This window comes from Pygoscelis adeliae, unplaced genomic scaffold (genome assembly GCF_000699105.1).
Source record: "Pygoscelis adeliae isolate BGI_AS28 unplaced genomic scaffold, ASM69910v1 Scaffold113, whole genome shotgun sequence".
Taxonomy (NCBI): domain Eukaryota; kingdom Metazoa; phylum Chordata; class Aves; order Sphenisciformes; family Spheniscidae; genus Pygoscelis; species Pygoscelis adeliae.
This window is the reverse complement of record NW_008825108.1, coordinates 8,119,009-8,141,006: the sequence shown is the minus strand read 5'-3', so window position 1 is coordinate 8,141,006 and position 21,998 is coordinate 8,119,009. Positions and strand designations below refer to the sequence as shown.

Sequence of the window (21,998 nt, the reverse complement as noted above, 5' to 3'; positions counted from 1 at the left end):
AACCCCCTGCCACTCACTCCTTCACTTTAGGTCCCAGGTTTCCAACTCACCATTTCTCTAGCTTTCATTTCATATCTGATAGCCTCAATTCTCACTGATTTTCTCCTACAGACACACAGTCACAGACATAAGCACAAAAAGAAAGAGCAAAGGAGAGGCGAGGAAAACATTCAGTAGCACTCTGAGACTTCGGTGTCAGCGTAAACTTGTATTTTGAAGACAATCCTGCTCAGCAAGAAGCCCTTGTTTCAGTCACACAATTCTTGCAGGTTTATGTATCCCCATAGCCTACCCCACTGGGTCTTCTGCTCTAGAAATGAGATGCTGCCTAAAAGTGATATCAGAAAAGACTGGAAAAGTCCCAAAGTATGTTGTTTATCTGGGAGAGCAGGAGGGTGCTGCAAGTGGAGAGAAGGAAGGAAAAGGCAGAGGCAGAACTCACAGATAGTCATTGGTCTCATCTCAGAAGATCTTACTATAACAAGAAGGATTCTCTTGCCCTGGAATCTAATCTAATTCCCAATATTCAAAACTGTAAGCAAACAAACAAAAAATAGTGGAGGTTGGCAACTCTGCTCTGCCACTGGCTAGATTTGTGATTCTAAAACACCCGAGCATATCTGAGAGCGTCCCCCTGTACTGCCAGTTCTTTCACACCGCTTCCACGTTCTGTGATAAGCCAGAGGAAAAAAAAACTTAAGAAAACAACCACTACCAAGAATGAAGATCACCAGCCATGCCCATCTCACTGCTGACAACACATCTGCTATTCTGCATAGCTTTCAGTTTGCTCTGCTATTACTTACAGACTGGAGGCAGCTCATACTCCACTTCTAAAACAACCCTCTCGCCAACGTTCTTGAGCAGGCTGATGATCTCATCATGGCGAAATTTGGTCAGGTTGATTCCGTTCACAGATTTGATGTAGTCACCTACATCCAGCTGGTCACTCCTAGGAAAAAGTATATATTCCTTTTGTTAAAGGCAGATCTGCTGGCCCAAACTAACTAAATCCTTTGAATTACTCTATTGTGATGGTAAGAAATATTTTTTCCATTCATCTAGATTAAAACAAGTTGATCTTTCAAACAGAAAGTGGCATTTTAAGATATTAATCTAGTCTAGCTTGTTAAATATTAAAAGAACAACATTGTTGCATTATTAATTTCTGATGTACAAAACCAACTGTACAATAAAGGAGTCGGATGATTTGACTGGTTTGGGCACAGGATCCGGGAAAACATCTTCTTCATGTCCTCATCTTTTTCTCTTTGGGAAGCATCCAAAACTAATTTTTTTGGACAACAGTTGCCTTCACAGCTAACATCACAGCTACAGGAGACAGGCCACAGCCCAAAAGCGTATGTTCTGCTCCGTTACATAGAATGATTTAGGTTAACCTTTATCTTTTGACCTGTTGCACTCATGAATAATAGCTTTTTGGTTTCCACTGTAGTAGTACGCAAGGTAGGTATAACTTTAGACTTCTTTTTAATCTTAAAACCAGCTGATGAACAGTTTTTTTAAATTAAATTATGGTAGTACTATGGTTAGGTTTTCAATTTTACTTTTTCCCTTGAGTATTTTATGCTTCTTCTCTCAAGTTTTTGTTCAAGGACACAAAAAAGGACAAATAAAATTTATATAATTTAGAAGAAACTTAATTAGTCTTATGATGACTTTCAAATATCTCATTGGTATTTCTAGTTTTTGTCAAAGTAGCCTTGAGGGAAGAGGGGGGTCAGCTGTTGCTGTTTCTGAGCTTCTCTGGTCTGATGGGCTGCCATTATAGATGCATCTAGTCACGTATTTGTTAGTGACCTTTCTGATGTGGTACGTATTTCTGAAGCAATCACATCTTATAATGCATTTTGTGGCTTGAGACGTGGTTACCTAGCAGCGATTCCTCCTTGACGAAGGTTAGATACTCTTGGTTTCCCATCCTTGTCGATTCCACCCGATACTGTAAGCCCTAGGGTGGTGCCTTCTTTTTTCATTAATTCAACTATTGTTGAGCCCTTAAATTCCTCTGTTGAAAGAAAATTATTGGCATTATTAACATTTAAGTGATAACACAGATGTTGCCTTTCTGAAATGTCATCTACTTTCCAAGAAAATCAATGTGTATGTTAATAAGAAATAACGTGTACATCTGGAGATTCTTTATGTCACAATTCACAAGTTCCGTCCACAGGCTCTGCATATAGATAAATCTGAGACATATGTTTTGTAAAAGGTTATTAAAAACTACACAAATGTGCTAGTATACTATACAGAGCCAATAAATACAAAGTCTGGCAACACTTACAACTAAAGGTAGTTGTTTCACATTTTAAAAAACCTATCTTTTCTCATTTTCTGCTTTCTCCCTCTGAACCCTATGTTTTATAAAGTACTTCAACTGATTAACTAAATAGAAGGGTAAAAGACACAATGATAGAACGGTACTAGAAAATTTTAGATCCAGACTCACTTTGAGGCCACTAGTACATGTCAGTGTTAATCAAAACAACTGAACATAACAAGAATCCAGATGGAGATTAAACCTATCAGATCTTAACAGCTTTATTCCTTATTCTTACACAGATAGATCTCCACTATAACTCTGAAATCTCTGCAGAACAGGTATAAAGTAAGTGAAGGGCTTTCATAGCCATAGTTGGATATAAAATTTCCCTCAAATGCTGTCTGGGACACCCTCTCCTGGGACACCCTCCCCTGCAGTTTGCCCATTTAGCATTCTTGGAAAATGCCAAGCTAATCTCACAGACCTCAACAAATGCAAGTCACCTGCAACAGAAAGCCTCGAGCTCTCAAAAAGAGTTGTCCTTATTGTTGCATTATTATCTGGTTCTCAGGACCATCTAAGATTTTTTTTTTTTAACAAATACTTTGCTAGAACGTGTATACAGGACATCAACAATGCATTGCACTGTGCACAATCTTTTGCCATGTGTTTTGATCTTTTATATAGGTTCTGAGTTTGCAGTCCAATGATGGGGAATACTCTGCTGTCTGAAGTGACATGTAGAACAGATGATCCATGCAGTGTTTTAAGCTAGCTAATAATTATACAGTTCCCTGCAAGTACTGGCATGGAAATTAATGACCAGGCTTGCTCCTTCTCACCATCTACTCTGACAAGTTTCTGTATACCTCTGCCAACAGAACACGGACCTCTAAACACTCTTCCTTGGTAGGCAGGAGGGAAAGATGGACCAAACCTGTAAGGGAGTGGTAGTGTGAAATACTCATTGCTAACTGACAAATAAGGTCATCTAAGAGTACGCAACAGTGTCATTGGGTTTGCACCTCTCAAAGATTTTGTAGCTTTTGCTGTACGTAATCATAGCAGGAAGAAATTAAATTACCTAAGCTGGTTTGACTTATAAGAGACTATTATCCCTGGAAGTGCTCTGAACCAGGCCCATTTGATACCCCAGGCTCTCCATTTTTCATCTTTGTTTTCTTAAATCGCACATAATTACCGTTCTTATAATGCTATATATTACATGTTTACTCATCTGCATTGCTTTGACATTATTATTACAGACTAATCCCACTGGAGTATTATTGAAATGCCCAATATCAGAACAAACCTGGGACTTCATTTCCAATCCAACAAGCAACCGCATCTGTACATGCTATTCCCCAACTAATGCAAGGTCAGTCTCTGTTCTCCAGTTAACACAATGCTATGTTACTCTTTGTGGGTTAAAAATCAAACCACTTCATGTATCACCTCACTCATAATTCATTACTTATGCCAACCAGCAAACTCCTAATTAGTTATTAGTCTCTGGGGCCTGTTCTTTCCTACATGTACTCCCACTATGCTAACAACATTAGCATAGCCAGCATCATAAGGGAAGGCAAAGAAGTTATTTCCAGATTTCTTATAATTTCTGAGTAAAACAGGAATTGAATTTACAAGCCTTTTGCTTAGTGGTAAACTGAATATCGAACATAAGCTTAAGAAACGTCTTCTTACTCCATAACAGTTTATGAAGTATCAAATATCAGAACACCACACCTGTAGTACAGCTCTGTGATATGAACCAAATGCATTAGTCTAAAATGAAACCATGTAGAGAAAAGATGGTTCCAAGCCTATAAAAAGCCCAAATCAATACCATTTTACACTTCAGTTGGAGAAATGCACTTGAGAACTTCTTCCCTCCCACCATTAACAACTCCAGCAGCACTCAGCAAAATGCAGTTCACACTGGGTCCTGCCTTCCCTCGGCCTGGGGAGGGTTTTGGGTTCCTGGGTGGTGGGATCAGCACCTGGGACTGCCCCGGGACTGCCATCGCTTCCTGCTGCTGCAGGGGCGATTCTGGGCACACATCTGTCCATGCTGCACCAGCCTCCCTACAGCTTTGCTGGCATCCACCTACCTCTGGTAGAAGGCTCAGGAATCCCGCTGAATACTGGAGATGGGCTCAGCAAGGGGAGTGCAAACATGCATACTTCTACACACACACACATACTTTTACATACCTGCAGACATAGGATGGAAAAGAGGCATTTGGACAATGCCTTTAATAACACGATTTAACTTGGTCACCCCTGAACTGGTCAGGCAGTTGGACTAGATGATTGTTTTAGGTCCCTTCCAACTGAAACAGTTCTGTTCTGTTCTATTCTATTCTGTTCTGTTCTGTTCTGTTCTATTCTATTCTGTTCTGTTCTGTTCTGTTCTATTCTATTCTGTTCTGTTCTGTTCTATTCTATTCTATTCCATTCCATTCCATTCCATTCCATTCTAAAGAAAGGTTCTGCTCCTTTAGATCTCCAGTCCTGTAAGGTGGAGCATACATAGCAGCTGAACTCTAAAGAAAACATTACACTGCTGTTGCTTTCTTAATTTCTGGTCTGGATGCTTCTCTTAGGTTCGTGGTTGCAATACCGTAACTATGTGTGCCTGTCTTGCAGCAGGGTCAGTTGGTGTAACAAGACCATGATCTGCCCTGCAACCTAGAAGACTACAGGGATACTCAACATAGGACAAGAAAACTTCAAAGATAAGCAGGTGCTCAAATACAAGACTGGGCAAATCTTACTGTAAGAAGATGCATAAATGGAACAACTTGCAGCTAAGTAAAATGCAAGAAACACCGTGTCAAATTAATTTTTCTTCAAGGAAAATAGTATCATGATGAAGTTCCTAGAATTTTATACATGGTCAGACTTTTTGTAATTTCCTGCCTTTTGATGTATGTAAATAACATGTTTTAATGAATAAAATGCATAGAAAATAAATTGACTCATGAGATTTTTGAACCTGGAATATATTCACTTCTTCAAAAAGAAAATTAAATACTAAACTACAGAAGAGATTTTTTCACAGAAGAACATTTGAAAGCTGAGAGAATGCTTAATCAAAAGTTTTATAATCTATTTTCTATATTCCTACAACTTTGTATCTTAATTTACTTATTAAAGTAAAACTGAAAAACATTTGGCTTATTCATTTAAAATGAAATGAAAATTTCATTTTAAAATCCAAGAAAACTCCTAAAATCTACACAATGAGGTCAAGTGCCCCTATCCTCCACCTAGTGAATGAGTTTGTTCAGTGCAGCCAGAACAGGGCATAACCCAAACTTAACCTGAAAGTAAAAAAATACTTGCTGTTATTGTTTCCTACCAAAAGACATACATAATCAATAAGTAAGTAATTGGTAAGTCTGTTGAAAATACAGTCAATGCTGTCCTTGTATGGATTTTCCCTGTATGTCAGCAGCAATTCTGCAGAGGAAACATTTTGCTTCACATTCCAGTAGGCATCTCACAGCTTAATAAGAAATCACATAAAGATAAATTCAATTCTTAAGAAACAGATAGCAGTTTGTTATACTGGGGACATCACATCTACTCAATGTTTCAAGTCCTGCGGGTAGGTGTATTTCTCTGAGTGTGACAAGAGGGATGTCAAGAGATGATGAACATTCCATTCCTTGTTGCCCTTTTCCCGACTGGCTGTCACTAACTCCTAAAACACCTGAATTTTTATTAAAAACAAGCAAACAAAACCACATCAGTGAAGAGAATCTGAAAACATGAAGCTGACCTTAACCTACTCTGTGCCATCTCTTCCAGCCTGTCGAGGGACAATCCCCAAAGCAGTCCTAGTTCAGAACCCAGCAACCCACAGCAGAAGACAAACTGGTATGAGGTGCATCAGAGCACATCTACAAGGCACAACACACTGCAGTTACCAGTGGGACTGTAAATTTAAAACAACGCCAATGCAGGTTGCCTTGGGTTGGCGGCCGGGCTAACGTGACTCTGATAACTTGGATAAGTGTTGTACAGGTGAAACGTTGTACCATTTTCAGTGACAGCAAGGGAGATGGGTGAGGCTCGGGCACTTGCAAAAAACTGCCTAAAACAGACTCAATTTATACCAACAGCTATTTTGGTGGTGTACAAGGCATTAGACAATCCTTTTTTCCTTTTTTTTCCAGGTATAAGAGCATCTACGAGATGACTTTGCCACTGCAGAAATATTATCTAAAAAACAAATACCTTCCACCAGCGTTTACAAACTGGAAAAAGTCTGACTGTTGCCTGGCCTAGGCACGACATGGAAAAGCAAATAATGATATTTTATAATGAACCACAGGCTGCGATACACAGGATGTGATCACATAACTCACTGAAAACACCAGGCCTGCAGGACATGGCAGCATAGCTCGCATCTGGGTTGGCTGGTTTCCCACCTAAAAAGAGCTTAGTTCTTGTGCTATTTGGTTTTGGGTACATTTGTCATATTCTAAGGCACAGAAAGGATGCCTTGGCAGCCAACTCTCTCTAAATCAAAACTGAGGCATACAACAGGAGTGGTCTTCAATTTAGCGTCAAACACAAACATTACATTTGAAACTCCGTTTATACACCAAAAGATTAGAAATGAATATAAATATCCCAAACCCGAAATCAAATAACCACCAACTGAAAGCCAGTAACAGACAAAAAATGCCTCTTCATTCTTAATGACAAGAACCTCATCAATTTCTTAGCAGAAGAGTATTGGAAGAAACACCTGATATAAGACACAGTTACTGACGCACACCACAGTAACTTCAGTAATTACATTTCAGGAGTGAAATGTTTAGCAGGACTGTATGAGTAAGACCCCTTCAGACCCACAATCAGCTGTTGGAGAGCTGCATTTCATTTTTTACAGAGACCAGAGTTAAACCATTATTACCTTCGTAAGGCATAACATTTCCATCCCACAGCCTACAGTGCAGTTACGACAAACTGTCCCAGTGCTTCTCAGGCAGCAGCACAGCCATGCTAGCACATGTTCAAGAGCCAACATCCTGCTTGTGTCTGAATCCACCCCTCTTCAACAGGAGTAGTAAAAAACATTTCTCAGAAAATGCAAAAATGGCATGGCATGCCACAGCATGGTGTAAAACCAGTTTTCACAGAGAAGCAGCTTCATACAGCAGTGATACGAATCATCTCTGTACAGCCAATTTACAATGGATGGTGTCATATGAGGATGCAAAAAGGGCTGCTTTGAACTTAGAAAGGGAAAAGCGGTCCATGGAAGCAGTTGTATAAGAAGCGGAGAGGTTCCTCTGGGCTCACCGCAGCAGCTATGCAGACTACGGTGGGAGCTGGGTGGCCAAGCGGCTAGAAGCTTCTCCAAGCAAGACAGGTGCTGGCGAGGGAACAACAGGCTTTTTGGTCCTCCAAATAGTCCTGCTCACAGAAATTCCATAATGAAATATAAGTTTCAAACATATTTTTACTTTGCTTTTGCTTACATGATTTGGTTGCACAATAATACCAGAAAACAAAAAAGAATGTGTGTTGATACACAAAATGACCCTAAGATTCCAGTATTAGAAGTCTAAAATTATTTATCCTGCTACTTTGACAGATACTGCACATACAAAGAGATTAACTTGAGTTATCTCAATACAGACGATGGCTTCTGAATCTTCCAATAGCTGGGGCTACTAGGATTTTTTGTCCGTGACCACTTCTGAATTCTCCTCTCTGTAGTTTGTTTTTCACCCTACATCAAGGACTGAAAGTATGAGGCCACATACAGTCAGAACAACAAGCCCTTCCCTCTCTACATTTTCTTGAGATGGCTGTTGACAAGGCTTATGGAGGAACAAAATTAATGCAAAAAGTAAGAAGATAATGTGAAAATAACCCTGAGAAAATGTTTAAAACTGCCATGCCATTTGGAGGGGTTCTTATTTTTAAAGTATCTTTCTGTCATTTTTTGCTCGTATGCGTCTTTTTTTCTGAATTTTTGTAGATGCCCATAAAGGTGGAATGTAATGCAGTGCAGAACATCTGCTTAGAAGGAAATCGAAAACATACAAGATTACAGTTTTATAATCCCCTATTATAGGTAATCAAATTACAAGCTTGAATTCTTATAAGTATATTGAAGAACAATCAACATATTTTAATTAAAATGGATTTAGAAAGTAAGATATGTTTCAAGTTTGAGTGTCAAAAATAACAGAATTACTATTCATAATCCCTGAGCAAATCTTGGCAGAGAAATTCAATTAGAGGAAAAATTATTAATGAAATTATAAAACATTAAAACATCTGGCTTCAGTAAATATGAATACTTTAATAAGATGCAGATTTAGTGGAATCATAACAACAAAACTTTTTTTTTTGCATTATTACCTACAAAAACATATTTTATCCCTGACATACCACTGTGCAACATGGTTGGTATAAAGATGCAGTGTGAACTACAAACTCGCTCAGTGATGTAGGCTAGTTAAAGAACATTTATTCCTTGAGCTAGCTGTGAAGTTCTAGCATTTTCATTGATGGCTTTCTTTGGGAGAGTACCTACATTCATTCTTTGGGAGAGTATCTACACTATCCGTTGATCACTACCTGCATGCTTGAAGATTTGCAATGATCAACTTCCTCGTCTTGGGATAAGGACCCATTCCACCTTGAGGTACTTGCTAGGTTTCAGTAAGTTCAAGCATTTTTCTGCTTCCACATTATCTGTGGTGGCAGTTAAATTCCTGAACATGTGCGGGGCCCAAAGCAGCTCACTAAACTGCCAAGGTGGAGCTTTCTGAAGCAAGAACATTGGAGGGCAGAGCAAAACAAGCACGACGACCAACAACTTGATGGTCTCAACCTTCACAATCACTTCAATAGACAATACAGGGCTTTCCTGAGCTCAAACCTCTTTGCTTCCACACAACGTCAGTTTTTTTGCTTGGATGGGGAATGGGTAGAAGGTACTTCTGAGCTGGAGCTTACATCCATAGTTATCTCAAATTTGTATCTCCCACATAAAACAAGTGGCTCCTTTTGAAAATTTTGCTTCGTGCTATAAGCAATCGAGTCTTAAACTCAAGAATGGCCCGTGTATCAGCAGTGCCTCCCTGAACACCTCTGCATGTCTCTGCTAGACACTGTCGATGAAGAAAGGACAGAGCTCCATGCCAACACTAGTCTTCTCTAGATTTCTGTCTGAATTGGACGAAGGCTTCACTAACCCTCCTCCCTTCCTAGTGGAAGTCCTGCTGTGCAGAACAGCACAGAGCTTTGACACTGATGTGGTATTTTGATTTATAAAACTTCTTCCTGTAATTCTAATGGATTCACTTCCAACTTCTGCTCCATCTCTTTTACCAAGAAATTAGCACTAGGAGAATTAGGGCTAATTAGCGCTTATTTGTACTGAGGTGACACTATTCACAAAAGCGTGGCCTGACTGTTCCAGTTTCTCTGCTTTCTACAGTTACAAAAATGGATCAGGCAGGATTGATTACAGGATTGATTGCATTTGGGCATTTCAAGGCAGGAAGGAACCACTGAGAACGATTCCCTCCCTGATCTCCTGAGTGACACAAGCAGAGAAACATGATACAGCAATACCTGCAGCTACAGATTAGCTTTTAGAAAGATATCCAATATGGGTTTGAAAGCATCATGCGATGGAAAATCTGCTACATGCACAGGTAATTTCTATCTGAATTGGAGTAGACAAGCCTTCAATCCCAAGATCTCATTATGCTACCACCATTACATTCAGCATCTCCCTGCAGGTACAGAACTGTAACCTCTGATCAAATCACCTCTTAATCTTCTTTCCATTTTAGATTAAGAACTGCCTGAATTGCTTAGGTTTTTGCCATTTAAGACACGTTTTGCAGCTCCTTCCAATGTTTCAACATCCTGTGGCTACCAGGTAAGTTTTAGCAATAGTGCCATTAGATCCCATTTCTCCATTTGAGCTGTCATTTATTTTTACTAAACATACTTTGAGTTGCCTGTCATGGTCTACAGTTGCTGCATAATTTAACATTTTAGTTAATACAAAACATGAGTTTTCCTTTTTATGATGTGGAGCCGAGATCATCAGTGTCATGGCAAAATTGAAGCAGTAAGGATCAGAAAAGAATATAGTGAAGGTGTCACTTCTTTTTAGATAAACTATTGCGCAGGCATTCAAATAATGGATGGTGAATTTTCAAATATATATTATGAGGACTGAAATTTGGAGGAATGGGCCAGTAGAACTTTTCCTAGTACTTGGATTAAGGAGCAGATATTTTAAATTTTTAGGGGTCATATACCTCTTTGTTTGTAGAACATACAAAGTTGAATGATATGTACACCCTATCTTTCTACTTGGTAGTACTGAGGGGGATTCGGCATGACAAAAGGGTTTATCAAAGTCTCTGTGTGGAAGATTAGACAATCCTTGGAAAAATGAGAAATGAATGAAAAAAATGAATGAGAATGAATGAGAAAAATGGAAAATGCGAGTGAATACTTCCTACAGATTTTACTTTTTGTCCTTTGTGCTCAGTGATCACTGATACCTTTATGGTTTGCTTACTCTCTACCTTTGCGGAAAACCACAACTCAGAAATGTTCACTTCTGGAAGATGGTAGTTCAAAAACAGGCTGAAAGAATGCATAGCTATGAATGCTTTAAAAAGTGATCTGATAATGACTCATTCTTTTTCTATACTTCAGTCTGATATAAAACTAAAGTTACAAGGATGGCTTAGGGGGATATTTAATAAGCAACAACACCTGACAAATAGCACGCACTGAATTTTTTTATTAGGTGTTTATAGCAGAAAAAAAAATGCCTGTAACAAAAGGACCATTAACTTACTCAACATTCAGGATGAAGAAAAAATATAGCTAAAGCCAAAGGAAAAGCAGGGTTAAAGAACTACAAAATAAGCTACTGGCTTATATTAAACTTTGCCAAATCACAGGAATAGTGATGACTTTGGCTGTCAATAAGCATTTAAAATCCACAAGGATTTACTACTTCTGTAAAAGAAGTTTGCCAACAGGAAAAAAATAAAGAAAAAAAAAAAGGAATAATTCAGGCATTTCTTGGCTGCTAACCTGTGCTCTGTAACTCTCTAATCAATCTCCGTACTTATTCCCTAAGGTTTAATGTATGCATAATGAACTAATGGCAAAGAGGAATGACGACAGTTGCATTCATTTGCATAAACTAACTTATTAGATAGTCAAGCTTGCTGAACAAATCACTGCAGCGAAACAGTAAAATGCACAGCTGCAAGAATGTACCTATGTGATTTCTTTTGTCATCTAAATTGCCAGCATATGCCACAGAATTAGCACAGAAACTGAAATGGCATCATATTAGCAGCTAGTAATAGTGCACGTATTAGCCTGTGAGACAATAGGAATATTTTACATCTTCAGGTCACTTCAAGAAGCTGCATGCAGTTCTCAGTGAAAATCTGAATGTGACATCAATGTAAGAGGCTTATGTCATCCTGGAGCAGTCTCGTTATTACACGCTGCAGGAAAAGAAGACTTTCCTCTGCCAAACTCCAAAACGTGATGCATGTTTCACGGGAAAGTTTTTTGGCTTTTCTTTCAACATTTCCTCCTATCCTCCGGAAACTTCAGGTGAAAAGGAACAAAGATGATTACACCTACCTGCCTCTCCAGAAATATTAAGACATGCTAGCTATATATTCTGGTTCACGTCTACTTCAAACACTCATCTTGTTCATTATGTCTCTTGCAATGGCTTTCTTTCCTTTCAGTGACTGGGAGGTTAAGAAAAAGACGGATAAGTAAGCATCTCTATGAATTGAAGAAATAGCTAAAATCTTCGAATAGACTGAAACAGATAAAGATTCAGCTAAACAGTACTACCTGGAGGCTTCAATGACATCTTTCATTTCAAGCAAAATGCAACGTACAGAATCTCAACAAGGATGCTAATAGGGGAAACTGTTAACATGACTCAAAGCATGCCTGTTGAAAATACTTACTTATTTTGAAGTTAGATTGTCTGTGAAAAAGAGCTGTTACTTTATCAAGGCTGCTCTTAAACAGAAGGAAACTGCCTGCTTGTGAGCACTTCTTCAGGTTGCTGACTCTATGCAAACAACTCATGAGACGTGACTGTCCCTGTGTCTCCTCTCCTCTGCTGTTAAAGGATATACTGCCAGTTTTTTTTAAGGAAATATTTACATTCTAAATAATTTTAAGTTTACAAAATCACCTAAGGAACCTACCAGGCCTCTCTCAATACAGAGGCCTCAGCACAGAGATATTCTAATATCATTTACAGTACAATTTGCTAACCAGAACTAGAGGAAAAACTATGGGAAAATTGTATTTTTACATTTGATATGGTTCCAGTTTGGTATAAAACTTCTGAAAGTTACACAAACAAGTGTATTCTGAAACCTTCTTCTTCTCCATGAAATGATATATTTTTCATTTAAAAACACATGGTGGTTTTGAAATGAAATAAACTTCTGCTCCCTGTGACCTGTATCTTTTTGTTTCACTGCTGCTTATAGCAGGCTGCTCCCAGCTGTATGCCGTGCTGTGTGCCCAGAAGCCTGGAAAGGCTGGGGACCCCACACCAGAGTAGTTCATGTGCAGTTCAGTTATCCTTCGTCATTGGATTTATGAACTACCCCAGGTTTAATAAATCGACGCTTTTCAGCTGAGGTCTGCATCACTGGGAAATTTCCAACTAGATCAGGTACTGAGCATCTGCAATTGCCATTCATTTCACCTGAAAAGACTGGTGCTCAAATCTTCTTTTTCTTTGTATTACTATACTGTTAAATTGCTTTGAAAAATTGTGATAGGCTTACTCATGTGACTAAAGCAATCACAACGGCATAAATCATACACTGCTTGCCTGTCCCAAGTACGATATCAAATACATCAACCTGAACTAGTTGGATTCCTTAACTCTCATTTTCAGCTGCTTTAATGCAAAAAACCACCATGATTTAGACTTCAGAAATATAAAAAACTAATCCCCCCGTTTGTTCTTCTATGTCAGATTAACACTTTGACAGTAACAACAAACGATTTCAATTGCTTCGTTTTAACCCGTTAGTTCCTGGCAAATAAACTGACCAGAGATCTAATTACAGACTCAAATTTTGCAGCTATAACTTCTGAAATCTTCAAGGATGTCACTCCAGTCCTTAACTTGTATCAGATACTCAGATTTAACAGCTTGGTTTTTCCCTAACTTACAGCCTATCCTATAGTTTGGGCATACATATAAAGGATACTATATGCCAAACATGCAGACATGTTTAGTATTTCTGCCATTTTTATAACATCACTTACCTTAGCACTGTTAATGAGAGTGTATCATACCAGTTTCAATGTACCTTATGGAGCTAAGATTTACACCCACAAAGAACGTCTGGCATGACAGGATCTGTTTTTACTCGTAAGTACACAACAAACAGTTCATTAAAATGGCCAGCCAGATTAGCATCATCTATATGCACAACTTGGGATTTCCTAAGAAGAGCAGGAGAGGCTGCTGATGGTATCTAATACAGAGCTATTTATCTAAACTGGAGAATTCAGAAGAATTGCTAACGGTAAATGTTTCTAGACAGGATCTATCTTAATCCCCAGAATTTAGCTTATTCTGAAGGTCACCTCCTCCAAGATTTTTTTGACTGAAAATAGATGGGAAAGGTGATTTCTGCCTGAAGAAACCTACCCGATAGACACATCTGCCCTAATTTTTTCTAGGCATTTGTAAAACATGTTCAACTATTGTATGGATTTTTCTTCTAAGTTCACTCTGCATAAATGTCTTGCAGGTCCCATCCCAAAACCCCTTTTCTGCTAAGGGCAGATTTACATTAACAAAATGTCTCCAACATGACTATATAAGCACGGATATAATGTCAAACCCTCCCAGCAGAGATGAAGTCATAACGGGGGAAAAAAGAAGCCAAAAATATTTAGACCAATTTGTCAAGCAAAAGAAGAGAGACAGCACTTCTGTGCTGATGTCACTTTGCCTACCTTGAAGCTTTGGTCATTTAGAAATACTTCAAAATTCATACTTCCAACCAACCCGGCTTCACCAGCAATATTTCCCAGGAAATACCTAGTTTATACATCTTACAGAAGGCCTGTAATAAGAGCCTCTGCTCTGGATTTTCTTTCCCTTCTTGGTTTAGCAAAGTCTGGAGCAGGTGATCTTCAGGCCACAACAGGTCTGCACATTCATCATGTTTTTCCCCAGTGAAGACCCAGGACTTACGATGGAGATAGAGATACCAGCCTAATGCTAACTGCTACCACCTGATAAGAATATTTGGTATGGTTTTGAGTTTATAATGTTTAATTTTAAATCATACATGCATTAGAAAAATACAAGATGATGCCCTGATATCTTCTGATCCCCATGTATTGACTACTGGTCAATGATATTTTCATAGGGTAGTGGATATATTAAAATGTGCATTGGATCAGCATATAAAATGTTCTAGACTGTACTCCAACTTTGTACATAGAGAAAATTTGGACTATAAAATGTATCCATAACTTGTCAAAAATACTCTGAGACTCCCATCACCCTTAACTCAGACCATGAAAAGCACATCTTGCCATACATTACAGTCATGTCCAGCTACCATCCTAGTTGGCTAGCACTTAAGGTAGACTGACTGACTTAAACAGCTTGTCTATTATTTTCTGTGGTGTGGGATTAAGTAAGTCGAGCTCCATGATTTTTATTATGTTCCCATCCACTATATGCTCTCTATTGCACCATTACCTTTTGTTAGTGGGTAAGGAATAAAGCTCTTGGACTTTAATGATCTCATTAGAGTTAGGTACCATCCTAATCATAAAATTGCAGAAATTCCTTACTAGGCATCTGGTTTTGCAGCTACAAGTTTGTAATGACTTTCAAATACATAAATTTTCAATTCCAGAACCAATGATGTATCTTTTAGCCAGAACTCAACCTGAAAACTTCTTGGAAAAGCACATGTGTTTACTCCCATGTGAATATGTTCCATGAAAGTTATTTAGAAATTATTATTGATTTTGATTGCACTGCAGCATTAGTTATTCTTGACAGATTTGGTCCTTTTTGCTAGAGTCTTGGTTTAATGGCAAAATTTCCCTATATGACCTCTATCATTTTTTACTTCTAACTTTTGTTTACAGAAGCAATATTCTGGGGATCAATATTCACACTGTGTCACCAGGTATGATCACTCATAGTTTGCCAGTGATATCTAAAATTCAGCTGCAGCATGTGTCCATCATTTTGCTATGACATTGGTTTTTTACTACCACAGAGGTCAATGCTCATTTTCTATATCATTTATCTGACAAGTATTTGGGGTCACAATGTCATCTAATACGGGAAGAAGGTCTTGGCAGGATCTTGTCTCAGAGTTAACTATTAAGCTGGGCTCGTTTTGCTTCACTGATAAAATCAATTAGCATTGAAGATTGGCACTTGTTCCTGCTTGGATTGATATTCACAGTGTCCTTCCACCAACGTTTTCTATGAATAGGAGCATTGAAATCTCTTGATTTTGGCCTCGTTGCTATTTTATCCTACTAAAATTCTCCTTGTTTTGCTTTCTGTACTCTTTTCAGTTTGTTAATAAGTGAGACTTTACTGAAAAGACGACTTCTTTATGCCCTTATTCACACAACATTAGTGGATTCCCAAGACTGTGCAGATAAAAAGTGAGAATGATATCTGCAATTTGGACAAGGACAATAAATAAAAATGATAAGCATCTGCATTCTACTAGCCTGTATATCACCTACAAAGTTAATGAAGTCTCCCACTCTATTAATGTAAGTGGTATGAATGGATGTATGCACCTATATATATAAAAAAAAACAGGTGCCTAGTAAATTAATTATGAAATTAATTTGGACAGAAAAGGATTTGGGAATCCTGACAGGTGATCAAAACTCACTGGCCAGAATAATTAATGCAAACCACGAACATATAAACATGACAGTTTTCCACAGCAATACTTAGTACACCTTTGTATTTAGTGAAGTAGTGACCGTCACTTGGATGCTTTATCTCATTCTTGTGACACGATTCAACAAAATTATTATTAACCAAAGAGAGGGCAGGAAAGTCAAAAAAGAGCTTTCAGAATAGTTAAAGAAGCACGCCTGGGAGCAAAAGACCCCAGAAGCACAATTTGTTTACTTTTAAAAAGGGAGGATTAAACGGTGATTTCATAATGAAGTACCTATAAAGGATGAAGTGAATTTTGATGAAAAACAACTCTTTATCACAACTCAGATGACACTGAAACGACACATACTTAAGCTAGAATAAAAGCAGTGAGGCTAATTAACCAGCAAAGGCTGCGATAGATTTTGTATCACTGGCAACCTTAAATAGGTTGAATGTCCCTCTGAAATACAATTCAAATACAAGTTGAAATATAATGAAATTCAGGGAAGTTGTATGTTTAATTTAGATGGTCACCAAGCTCTCTTCTAGCCCACGAACTCCATGTAAATTCACAATAAATAGAGTAAAACCTGAAAGGATGAGCTTTTTGTTCTTACCACAAATAAGTGGTAATGCTGCTATAATTAACTTGTGGTCTTACAGCTCCTACACAAAACAGACATGTCTAACTCTTTTATTCTACACTATGAGGCATGAATTCGTATCTCTCTCTGCACCACATACCAGGGATGGATGAGGAAGACACACAAGCACCAAAGTCTCCTTCCCTCTTTTGATTCTAAGCAGCATGAAAATGCTATTAAACAAACAAGCAAAGAAACAACCCTTTCTCCATCCACATGAAACACTGTAAACCATTTCATATTGGCAAAATGGATATACAATTTTGTAACAAAAAAAAAATTAGATTTTGTTGTAAAAGTCAAAGTTTACAGTGAGAGTAGTAGCTTTGACCCACAGATAAAGTTGAAAAGAAGCAGCAAGCTATTATCCAGATCTGGGACAGCATATTTTGGTGTGACAGTGCTGTTATCTTGGTAGATTACATATTATTTCTTTGCCGTCTTCATGCCCTGAATTTATAATCACCGCAGAAACTGAATGGGAGATTAAAATAAAACAGATGGAAAGCACGCATTAACTCCTTTAAAGAGGTATTGGAAAATACTTTAGGAACATCACTAAAAAATCAAGTTAATTATCTATAACTGTAAGATAAAAGAATCTATCAACTGCAAAAAGACCCAAGTAGGCAAATGGTAAAAAATTATCCTCAGCTTCTCAGTTTAGCAAATTACTCAGACCTTAAAGGAACATGCTTGGATTTCTTTTGCTAATCATATGCTTCTGCCTATAGCATTGTGGGACATAGGACTTTTGAAAGGCAGCAGTGCCCTGCTGGGTCAGATTAACACTCCATCTAGTCCTGCTGCATCTTGGAAAGCAAGAAAATGAGGTCCTGTTTAGGGAGAGAATGTGAGCCTGCCTACTTTGTCCAGTCCAGTCCTGCCACAGTTTCCTAACATCCAGTATTGTCACATTAGAGAGTACAATGCTCCTCAGTCTTTGTAATATTTACATATGAATCTCTCGCCAATTAATTTGTTCGGTCTCTTCTGAATCCACCAACTCAGTCTGCATCCACAGGTTTACTGCTTACTCTTCCTCCCTGGTGATACTGGATCCAGGAGAATTGTCTCGATTGAATGATGCAGAAATCAGTTTTTCTGCTGAATCCACATTTTTGCTCCAATACTGGACTGATAATAGTATAGATAAGAATGTCTAAATAGATTTCCACCCAAGAGAAAAAGATATTGCCTGAAAATTTTTTAATACATTTCCTCCCTTCTGAACAGAATGGGGAACCTGAGCATCCTCATGGATCTTCTTTTCATGTAATTTCCCTTTTTCTGAAGACACCCCCCTTCCTCGCCCATGAAAACCCAGCCGTACTATCCTGTGGAAGTGCAGTGGTTTTCAAGAGGTCAATATCAAGCTTTAGCTTCTCAGGTACCTAAAACAACAAAGAACCTCTGGTAGCTGTAATGGGCTGTTCTACTCCACAAGGGACAGTCAAAGTCCAGTTTCACAAAAGAAGAGTTTTACAGTTTCCTGTGGACAGCAGAGATTATTGGGATTGATGAGTCTCGTGTTCAGCCAGGATTGGACACAATCATAGGGTTACATATCTCCCTGTGCTTGTCACCTCTTGCCATGACCTTTAACGAGCATACGGCTTTGCTCCCTCTTCCCAAACTCACTCAGCCTGTCCAGCTTGTCTTTCAGAGACGAGGTCTCCATACCTCTCAAGCCTACTCTTGACCATCTTCCTTTGGTTTTTCCTAGCTCCTCTCTCCTCACATGGCCTCTACAGCCTGCTCCCTCTTCTAACTGAAGCCTTTAAAGGAGAATAAATTTTTCAACAGACATCACCAACACTTTGATTAAAATGAACGTAACCAACCACCACAAAGATGTCTTCCCTTTGTGGAGTTCAGAGAGCATGCTGAAGTTGTGCAGGAAAACAACCAGGAGATGGGACTCCCAACCCAAGGAGATGCACTGATGCTTCCCAGCCTATTTTCAGGTCCCAGGCGCCATTAAGAAACCCTGTGGTGTCACAGTGACAGCAAGGCAGGTGCTACGGACTTGTGCTTCAAACTAACAAATGGCCAATGGAGTACATGGACATGTACACACTGCAAGCACGTTTGCTGAATACAGAACAATTTGCTCAAAATTGCCATCTCTGCCCCAAAATGTGTGCGCGCAAGGGCTAAATAGCTGAGACATTTTTTTAATGATGTTATAGATGTTATAGATACTATATGGGGTTTCATCCTCATCATACTACATATAGCTAAACTGATTTTGCTGGGAAAAACTGCAGCTGGAAAAATTTAATACATTTTATTTTGAAGGGCTGAAGTTTGGTAAAATTATATGCAACTGAATCCAAATATCCATAAATGAAGGTGTTTGGTACCATCAGCAACAAATACTCAAATACTGCTATTGGCTGTGCCCATAATCAACTTTTATACAGAACTGAAAATAGTTTAAAGGTATTTTACTTTTCAGACCTCATATCAGTTGGATATTTGAAAAAGCACCGTGTTCCTCATGTACAGTATTGCCTTTAATGCATTTTCTTCCTCATTTATGGTGAAAGGAATGAAAACAGATTGTTCTCTATTCTAATCCTTTTCAGTATTGAAAAGCACTAGCATGGGGGGGTAATTGTTGATCTGTAAAGAAAAGGTATAAATAAATCATCAGCAATCTTGTTTAGGTAAGAACTCAGTAGGGTTTTTCCATTTTCTACAAGAGCTAAACCTCTTCTGGGTTTATCTGTGTATGAAACATGTTTACATAAATGCCATATATGAAATCATTCCAACAAAGTTATTTTGGTTGAAGGAAGGGAGAATAAGGAAGAAATCTTACTTCTTTCAATATTAAATATGTAAAAGCATATTCAGGAATTTCCAGTGTTGATGAGAAGTAAAAGAGATGTAGCTCTGCAGATGCTTCACAGACCATTTGATAAACCTCCAGCAGGTTAAACAAACACACAGGGAAGACTGTAAATGATACGGCAACTGCAGCCTCTCATCAAACACGAAAATCAGCAAATGACTTTGTAGATATAATAAACAGCTCAAGTGCAGAAAAGCTTACTAGCCTGTGATCTGCATTTCGCAGGTCAAAACACTTGCTTCTGCTAGGAAATGACCCAAGATAGTTACCGTAATAACTGTGACTGCAGAGGTTATTGCTAATGGATTTCTAAATGCTAAAAATCTCTTCAGTGGCAAATTTGAGCACTCTGTGCTGATTTTAAAAAGTACACAGTAAAAGTAAGTGTCTACGAGACAAATGCAAATTGAGGGAAAAAAGTGCTTTTGTAGACGCATACTTCAACTTCCTAACTCGGCCTTTACTGAGATATATATATATTGTTTTCAGGTTTTACTTCCGCAATGAATTCTTTTTTCCACAATGGGAACTGTGAAAAAGGCAGGGGATGATTTTGTAACAGGTTTCCTCAGGCAAATCACAGTCTTAATCTGCAAAAACAGTTAGCCAGTGAAAACCATTTAATATTTTGGTAGGGAATGAAGGATTAGGGCAGGACAGCACAGCATCTGTGAAATCGGAGTGCTTACTTCGGGAAGCTGAAGTCAAAGGCAAGGCAGGTTTCTTTTGATGAGGCTGGAAAAGGTGATTGAGGTCTGCACAAGTTAAGCAACATCGCTTGACAAGGTGGCTGCCCTGTAGCAAATGATGCAAAGGGGGTTGCTGAAATTAGCAGCACTCCATCAGAAAATAACGGGACCGTTTACATCTTCTGCGGTTTTACTTAACACAGGAGTCTGAAGGAACTGGACCAAGTTAACTGCAAGCATGAGAACAGCTATTTTTTGATACCTGCTGTTCTTGCCAATGTCATATTAATCACAGAGGAAAACAAAACTGGCTCTGGAGGTGTGTTTGCACATAGGTAAACATCTACCCACCAGGGATGGATCATCTGTCTGTCACATTTGTCAATCACTGTGAACCTGGCTCAGATGTTAACAGCTGAGCTACAACAAGAATAATCTGGGAGCCATCTTCCCTCCTAAGCAGTGTCATTTAATGAAACTTGTACCCTTGGATCACATCAGAAGTCTTCAATTTTTTATTTTAATCCATGTGGAATTTTTTTCAATTCCTCCTCTCTCTCTGTATTACTTTCTGTATTTCTCCCTTATTTCTGAGATGATCTTGTAAAAGAAAAATAATGCACTCTATCTATTCTAGTATTATACTGTGCTGTACTGACCTTTTCCTCATTTAAATTGTAGCACAGCACACACAAATGTTAAATTCAGCTAATACAATTTTATATCGGCAACTCAAGCAAATCGTAATCGGATCACATGTTCTGTCTCTAACTGTAACCTATACTGGATCCTGGAATTATACATATATTTTAATTCTCAATTATTTTCTTATTTCTTCACAACCTTTGCTTGTTTTCCTACAGCAATATATTTTTGTTTTCATGATTAAACAGACATTTCTATATGTTACTGTCCTGGTTTTGGCTGGGATATAGTTAATTTTCTTCCTAGTCACTGGTATAGTGCTGTCAACGAATCAGCTTATAGATGGGAATCAGGGGGTCTTCACTGGTGCAATATTGTTGCCGGTGCACCGTTGTGGTAGCCATCAGCACCTGTTGGTCTTCAACCCTCAGCAACCCCACAACAGAAGGGTCCTCCGAGAGACCAGGCAGGGTGGACAGCTGTGGCAGATGTCCAAATTTCCTCCACGGCAACTATACCAAAAGCCCACCAGCACCCTTTTGGGTCCTTGAAATAACCCTCTCCTGAGGTAGTCTGTGCCAAGGATGCATGGAGCCTCTGGGCCAGTCACAATGGGGTGCTTCTGCCAGTCATTCCCAGTTAGGCTCACTTGGGCCTCCAATACAGTTAGCTGTTGGGATCCCCCTGTCACTCTAGAAATACAGATGGGTTCTGTCCCTTCATAGCTTGATGGCATTAGGGTACACTGTGCACCGGTGTCCACTAGAGCCTTACACTGCTGTGGGTCTGATGTGCCAGGCCATCAAATCCACACAGTCCAATAAACCCAGTTGGCCCTTTCCTCCACCTGGCTGGAGGCAGGGCCCCTCTAGTCCTGGTCATAGTATTTGTTTCTCACTTCTTGTAA

The 21,998-nt window shown here is 38.8% G+C and overlaps 1 protein-coding gene across 1 annotated transcript in view; it reads right to left on the bottom strand.

Moving 5' to 3' along the window:
* The window catches only part of GRIP1 (glutamate receptor interacting protein 1), a 242,504-nt gene that overhangs the window by 83,291 nt on the left and 137,215 nt on the right, over positions 1 to 21,998 (bottom strand). The window contains exons 3-4 of the mRNA XM_009327570.1: positions 1,894 to 2,029; positions 807 to 952 (exon numbers count right to left, since the gene is read on the bottom strand). Of these exons, the coding sequence (XP_009325845.1) occupies positions 807 to 952; positions 1,894 to 2,029 (282 nt within the window). The remainder of the gene's footprint in view (positions 1 to 806; positions 953 to 1,893; positions 2,030 to 21,998) is intronic.